We start from the raw sequence: 7,863 nt of genomic DNA, 5'->3' as shown, positions 1-7,863 counted from the left end.
AAAATCCGAAGCTCCCGGATTGCGTTGCCGGAGAACACAATTTAAGGCTACCGTGGGGGATAAGGAGGACTATTCCCCCCCCCAAACACCAGAGGAGGTGAAGTTTCAATGGTTCCCTGGAGGCGTGGAAGGCGAAGTGGATTCTCCCACATTCGGGATGCAGAATGCAAAGGCGAGGAGCAGCAGGGAAAGACTCTCTGCTTGGGGGTGAAAAAAATAAATCAAAGGCGATTAGGAAAAAGATAAACAGCAGAGAGAGTGGCTGAATGACGCTGTAAGCCAGAGCTTGCAAGAATTCAAAGCAGCCGTTAGCTGACATTCCGTCTGGCTGAAAACATCGTTCGTGGCTTGCAAAGAGTTGGAAGCGACTGAGGAGCAGCGGCCGAGTAGGACCGAATGGTGTGCAAAGGCCAATTTTTATATCGGAGTGACTACAGATCGGAGAAGATGGAACAGATGAATTTCGAGTCGAGTCAACAAGTGAGTGTGTTGTTATCGTAGCTATTTTTGACCAAGGATTGAGTCAGAAACCTGGGCTGACGAGCAGAAAAATAATCTAGAGGTTTTTCATTTAGCTGCTCACCGAATCGTTACCCGAGCGCACAGGAAATCCTGGACTTGCGACAGTTCGCTTAATGACCGCTTGAAGTCAAAACGGCACCAGAACAAGTGACTTGTGGCTGTTTTTCACACTTGCAGCATCCCTCTGGTCACGTGCTCAGAGATGCTTGGCAACTGGCATGTATTTATGACGGTTGCAGCATCCCAGGGATGTCTGTCACACGGTTCTCCTTTAGCGACCTCCTGACAAGCAAAGTCAGCTTAACAACCAGGTTACTCACTTATCCAGCTCAGCGATTCACTTAGCCACGGTGGGCAAGGGAAGTCGTAAAGCGGGGCAGAAAACTCACTTGTCTCGCTTAGCCACAGAAATTTCGGGTGGAGGAACTGCCTGCCACTGGTCCGTGTTGAAGAAGTTTTGCGACTCTCACATTTCACAGCAAGGGGTCAACATGGCAGCTAAAACTCCGGAAGCCTCGGAGTTTGTCTGAGCTCAATGTTTGCGCTCTCCGAGGTTTATGTTGGCGCATTTGCATAGCTGTCTTTATCCGTGTGCTCTGGGGCGTAGAAACCTGCCAGTCACATGCGCAGCTGTACGTGGGCAAGCAAAGCTAGCTAAACCAATATTCTTACGATACAGTGGCGAAGATGCAGCTGGCCATGAACCGTAACTGCACAGATGCAATCCTATGAAATGCAATGTGACCTTAGTTATCACATGCTCTGTGCAATGATCCAGCTGAGTTGTTTTCTTTTTAAAAAAAAAAAGAAAAGAAAAGAAAACTTATATTTAAAAAAAAAAGTTCCTATCTGGCTTTTGTCTTTGTAAAAATGTTGTTCTTTTCTTTTGGCGTTTTCCAAATAAATTTTTTAAAAATGCATCGGAGAGAGAGAGAGAGAAAAAAGAAAGCGTACAACTATTTGTTAACAACCATTGAAAGTTGCAAAAAAAAAAAGGGGGGTGGGAAACGACTTATGACTGGTCCTCACACTTATAACGGCTGCAGCGTCCTGGGGTTATGCGATCGCTATTTGTGAAGCCTGTTTCTCAACAGGCTTCAGAAAATAAAGTCAAAGGAATAAGAGGGAGTTGCGCGATAACTTAATTGCAGTGATTCGCTTTAACAACTGTGGCAAAAAAAAAAAACGCGGTCCTTACGTCCAGTGGCTAACAGCGAAGGAAAGAAAAAGAACCCCAAAACTGGTTCAAACTATCTTTTAAGTTACCCTGGATCTGCTTTTGAACATGTTTGGTTTTATATTTTAATATTCGGTACAAATCTCCAGGAGTTTTATTTTCAGCTGGGAAGGATAGAAATGTTGAAATTAATCCGTGCAGCCGGTGGAATGAAAACAGATCCCGTCAGTTTTAAGTTTGGCAGAGCTAACTTGGAAGTTATTTAAACCTCCCAGACGAAGTGATGAAGCCCCAACAATTAAGTCTTTAATCTTCACACTGCAGCTCAGAGAGAAGCTTAAATCTTAATTTTGCTTTCTCTCTCTCTTGGTGGAGAGCATCACTTCCATATTTAGTAGAGATCTGGTGGGAGGGGGAAAAAAAAACCCCAAAAGCATGAAACTCAAGAATGTTTGATGAGTCAATTTTGCACACAGCTTGAGAAAAATGATACTTGGAAAAGAACAAATAGGCCAAGGGTGGAATCTAAAATTTTCCCCTACCGGTTCTGTGGGCATGGCTTGGTGGACATGGCAGGGGAAGGATACTGCAAAATCTCCATTCCCACCCAACTCCAGGGGAAGGATACTGCAAAATCTCCATTCCCTCCCCAACTCTGGGGTCAGCCAGAGGTGGCATTTACCGGTTCTCCGAACTACTCAAAATTTCCGCTACCGGTTCTCTGAACTACTCAAAATTTCCACTACCGGTTCTCCAGAACCTGTCAGAACCTGCTGGATTTCACCCCTGAAATAGGCATTGTTTTATAATTGAGTATTACTAAAGTACAGGAGGTCCTTGCCTTACAACAATTTGTTTAGTGGACAAATTAGAATTTATGACACTGAAAAAAAGTGACTTAATGATTTAGGTTTTTCACACTTACGACCGTTGCAGCATCCCCCGCGGTCACGTGATCAAAACATTCAGACACTTGGCAACTGACTCATAATTATGACGATTTGTGGTGTGCCGTGGTCCCGTTTTGAGACCTTTCGAAAAGCAAAGTCAATGGGGCGGCCGGATTCGCTTAACAAATGTGGGACTAACTTAACCGATTCACTTAAACAAATTTGGCAAGAAAATTCATCCAATGTGGTAAAATTCACTTAATCGTGTTACTAACTTAACTGCAATGAGTCACTTAACCGCTGTGATAAGAAAGGTCGTAAGATGGGGCGAAGCTCACTTAACTGCCCCCCTTAGCAACAGAAATTTTGGCCTCAATTGTGGTCGTAAGTCGAGGACTACCTGTACTTAGAAAATACAGAATGGGATAGTGTCATAATTACAGTACGTATTGCTAACGAGATGCCGGCAGGGGAATTCTGAGAGTTGAAGTCCACAGGCCTTAAAATTGATAAATTTGGGAAACGCCAATCATCCGTACTTTCGGAAGATGCCAAGATATGCAAAAATAGCAGCGTTTTTTTTAATTTTTTCAGACTAAACATTTTTCTTTTCCTACAGATGGAAATTATACGTCTATATCGCACAAATGAGGAGGAGGGGGAGGGAGAGGGCGAGGAAACGTGGATCCTGGGAGATTAAGACTGGTTCACAAATAGAGCTGTTTGATTTTTTGCACGGATTTCTTCCACCAATGGGCCCAGTGTTGGGTTTTCATGAGGTGAGCGGAGTTTTCCTCCTTGATCCTGGCAAATTCCATCTGGAGCGTCTCCTTGAATTTCTATGTAAGCCGAAGGAGAAAATTCAGTATCCGGTTGTAATTTGGCATTTTTAGAGTGACCAAGAGGTGATTTTTAAAAAATACAAAAGGGAAGAGAAGAGGCTAATCAAGGAACCTATGCCCATTCTCACCAGCACTGACAGTAACTGTACCTAAACATAAACCGTACATAAACGGAGAGCAAACCCCCATTCCTTTCTAGCACTGATGATGTTACCTAGTTGGGTCATGAAATGCTGCAAGAAAACCACTTCGGCAAGAGCCTTGGTAGTACAGTGGTCTAAGGCACCCTGTTATTAAGCTGGTTATTAAGACCAGATGCCTGCAATTACTGCAGGTTCGAATCTCGCCAAGGCTCAAGGTTGACTCAGCCTTCCATCCTTTCTAAGGTAGGTGAAATGAGGACCCAGTTTGTGGGGGCAATAAGCTGACTTTGTATAAATATACAAAAGGATGAAGGCTATTGCTGAGCACATTGTAAGCCGCCCTGAGTCTCCGGAGAAGGGCGGCATATAAATCAAATTTAAAAAAAAAGAAAAGAAAAAAAAAGAAAGTTCATCCAATGTGGTAAAATTCACTTAATCGTGTCACTAACTTATGACAAGGGATGGGAAAAAAAACAACATTTGCTCATCCCGAAGTTGCTAACTTTGGACCCAAAGAGTCTCTCTCTTTCCCAGCGAATTCTCTGTGGCTTCCAGGAGAAGCCTTAAGCCCGACTACGTACTGCGTAAACGGCGTCTCTCTCTTCCACCGCAGCGACGTGGCCTAGGGTGGTTTTGGCTGTGGTCACGGACGCCGTTTCTCGAAAGATCACCTGATTCGGCAGACTCGGGATGGTGGTTTGTGGGATGCCGGGCCAGGTTCTGCAAAAAGGCAAACAAACAGCCCCTCAAGGGGTACCACGTGATTCCCCTTCTCGCGACCTTTCGCAATTGTCCGCGGGGAAGCCGGATTCACTTAACAAACCGTGTCACGCACTTAAGAATTGCAATAATTCGCTTCACCAAAGGCCGTAAAATGGGGCAAAATGCGCTTCATGGCGGTCTCGCTCAGCAATGGAAATTTGGGGCTCGATTTTGGTCGTTAAGTCGAGGACCGCTTGTAGAAAGCATCGCTTTGTCAGCTAAGATCTTGGTCCCAGGCTGGGCCCGTCCCCAAGCGGAGGTGGGTGTAAAATCATCCGCGCCCCGTCAAGAGGACAGAGATACGTCACCTGCTGCCTCGTTCAGCCACCAGTTTCCGTTCTTCCACTTCTAAGGAGAGGCCGGCTTTTTTACGACGGATCAGGGTGATGGTTTTCTCTCGGACTTTTTCCGTTTCTGGCGAAAAACACAAGATCGGGTGAGAAAGAGGCATTGTCAGCGTCCCGAGGAACACTGTTAACGAGAGAAAACTCCCGAGGCTTGAGTTTCCTCAAAGTTCCATTTTATTAGAGATGTCATATTGGCACATCTGGGGAAACCCGAATCTGAAAGCTCTCTGATTTTCCCCACCCAAAGGAAAGCCCAAATCCCTTCCCCCCTGCACCCACATGTCCATCACATGGTCCAATCAAAGCACCATCCCAACTGGAGATGCCTCCCAGTCATCCAACTCCAGGTGCAGGGCAAGATGACCTTGACTCTCTGAGAAAGGAATGTTATTTTGACTACATATCACCCACAGTTTCCCACAGCAGTAAAGGTGGCAGGTCTGAAGGCCTAAGACTAAAGATGGCTTCCAGGCCTGACAGTCATTTTGATTATCCCCTTGTTGTGATCCATTCACGTGGCCCGGTTAAGTTATTGCAGGGAGTCCTCGACTTGCAAGGATTCATTCAGTGACCATTAAAAGTTACCACGGCACTGAAAAGAAAGCGACGGGATGGTTTTTCACGCTTACGACCGTTGCACCTATCCCTGAGGTGTCACAGGATCGGAATTCAGATGCTTGGCAACGGGTTTGTATTTATGCGGCCAGAAGATGGGCTGCACATGAATTAACAACCGGTTCACCTAACACCGAAAATGTGAGTGCGTGCTTTGCTCTCATGCGCGGCTTGCTTGCACGCATGTGCGCAGCTTAAAAAACGAGGCTAAATAGGACGGCATAGCGCCACTGGCTATGGCGTCTCGGGGATGTGTGTGTCACATGATCCTCTTTTGCGACCTCCTGACAAGCCATGTCGATGGGGAAGCCAGGTTCACTTAACAACCGCGGGACTAAGTTAAGATCTGCAGTGATTCACTTAACGACAAACAGAGGCGTAAAATGGGGCAAAGCTCGCTGAACAAAGGTCTCACTTTTCAACAGAAATTTTGGGCTCGATTGCAGTCGTAAGGTGAGGACTCTCTGTATAAATTATCTCCCCCCCTCCTTTCTGCAGGCGGGCGAACCACAATGCTAAAGGAACGAGGGATGTTTTCAGATCTGCTTTGCTTCTCCAAGTGTGTCGGAAATGGAGGTGGCCAACTGGTGATGACTTACTTCCTACTTGGACGTCATCAATGGTGAGGCTGTTGTCCAGCTCCATCAGGATGATCTCAGTGCAAGTGGCCAAGGTAGAGACAAACTTTTGGGCGCACTCTGTGACGCACACCTGTGGGGGGGGGGATCACCATCAGGAGAGTGAAGGAGCTGGCACACAAAGAGAACAAGTTCCTAGGAGGGCTCTAGGCCTCCGGAGACTACATAAGACTCAGGGAAAGGCTCTATGCAAGATTAGAATCCTTGCTCATTCATGGGGCTGTGATTGACTTGGGGAGCGGCGGGGGGGGGATTTCAGTTCAAATTTGACTGAGTTGAACCCTTCCTAGAAATGCACCTTTTTGTGGGGTTCCTTGATGCTCTCTGAGCTTGGTTGTTTCCTTGCAGGCATTTCATTACCCAAACTAGAGTAACATCATCAGCGAGATAGATAGATAGATAGATAGATAGATAGATAGATAGATAGATAGATAGATAGATAGGTAGTTAGGTAGATAGATAGAATGGTAGATAGATAGACAGATAGATAGATAGATAGATATAGAAAGAGCAAAATATAAATACACGAAGATAGAGATAAATAACTATGGATATATAAGATATCGAAACAGTTATAGATAGATACATAACGATAGACAAGAGATAGATGATAGATAGATAGATAGAATGATAGATAGATATAGAAATAGAGAAAAATATAAATACATAAAGATAGAGATAAATAAATATGGATAGATACATAAGATATAGAAACAGAGATAAATATAGATACATAAGACAAGAGATAAGAGATAGATAATAGATGATAGATAGATAGATAGATAGATAGATAGATAGATAGATAGATAGATATAGATGATTGACAGACAGACGTAGACGGATGGATGGACGGATGGACAGATAGATACCGTGGAGTCTTTCTGCTCTCTGAGTTTGATTGTTTTCCTTGCAGATGTTTCATTACCCAACTAGGTAATGACATCGGTGCTCGAAGGGAATGGGGTGTGTGGAGGAGGAAGGAGAGGAGGAGGAGGAGAAGGGGGACTGTGGGGATCCTTCAAGCTCTCTGAGCTTGGTTGTTTCCTTGCAGACGTTTCATTAGCCGATTGATAACGTCCTCAGTGCTACCTAGCAACCCTTGATAAATGTGGGGCTCTAAGAGAGAGAAAAAAAAAAGCACGAGGTACCTCCAGCCTCTTGGTGCAGACCAGGATGCTCTCCACTTGCTCGACTTGCCTTTTCTCTTCCTCTTGGCACAAGGCTTCCAGCACCGGGATATTGTCCGGGTGTCCCAAACTGGTGTGCAATTTGGCCATGTTTTTGTCCTTGAATTGAAAGGGCAAAGCTCGCTTTGATGGCCATCGGACACATTTTTCCCACAACAACAATAACAACAACCCTGTGAGGTGGATTGGGCTGAGAGAGACAGACCGGCCCAAAGTCACCCAGCCGGATTTCATGCCAAAGGCGGGACTAGAATTCACCGTCTCCTGGTGATTGGTGACAAGGTCACCCAGCTGGCTTCCGTACGTACTAGAATTCACCATTTCCTGGTGATTGGCCCAAAGTCACCCAACCAGCTTTCTTGCTTAAGGTGGGACTAGAACTCACTGTCTCCTGGTTTCTAGCCTGTGCCTTCACCACTAGACCAGACTGTCTTCTTGTGGCCAGTAGTGGAAAAGATGGTAGCCAAGGAACATTTTAAACCAGGAGGAAAGAACTAGGTTCAAATATTTCAGTGGCTTTGAAACAACTTACTTTTATAGCAGTCCATTTTTTCAGCTGGTCCTGCAGGTGGCCCCGGATCTGTTCTGTGGATTCGGCAAGGAACTGTTCGTGATCCTTTAAGATTTTGCCGATGGCCAGACGGACGACATGAGGAAGCTCTTCCTCGAAAGTCTTCAGCTGGACCCGGAACTCTGGAAAAGTTCATGAAAGTTCAGGTTTATTCGGTGGAATTCAGGGT

At 45.4% G+C, this 7,863-nt stretch overlaps 1 protein-coding gene across 2 annotated transcripts in view; it reads right to left on the bottom strand.

The window, feature by feature from the left end:
* Nucleotides 1-3,156: 3,156 nt before the first annotated feature.
* CCDC180 (coiled-coil domain containing 180) overlaps nt 3,157-7,863 on the bottom strand; it is a 41,477-nt gene continuing 36,770 nt past the window's right edge. For both annotated transcript variants that reach the window (XM_087879962.1, XM_087879963.1), the window contains 6 exons: nt 7,656-7,816; nt 7,085-7,222; nt 5,898-6,009; nt 4,645-4,750; nt 4,156-4,294; nt 3,157-3,428 (listed from right to left, as the gene is read on the bottom strand). In XM_087879962.1, coding sequence (XP_087736088.1) covers nt 3,297-3,428; nt 4,156-4,294; nt 4,645-4,750; nt 5,898-6,009; nt 7,085-7,222; nt 7,656-7,816 — 788 coding nt within the window. In that variant the 3' untranslated portion in view covers nt 3,157-3,296. The remainder of the gene's footprint in view (nt 3,429-4,155; nt 4,295-4,644; nt 4,751-5,897; nt 6,010-7,084; nt 7,223-7,655; nt 7,817-7,863) is intronic.

The sequence above is a fragment of the Pantherophis guttatus genome, chromosome 16 (genome assembly GCF_059756535.1).
Source record: "Pantherophis guttatus breed Tessera chromosome 16, ASM5975653v1, whole genome shotgun sequence".
In the NCBI taxonomy this organism is placed as follows: domain Eukaryota; kingdom Metazoa; phylum Chordata; class Lepidosauria; order Squamata; family Colubridae; genus Pantherophis; species Pantherophis guttatus.
Note: the sequence above shows the minus strand (reverse complement) of the source record. Positions and strands in the feature narration are given on the sequence as shown.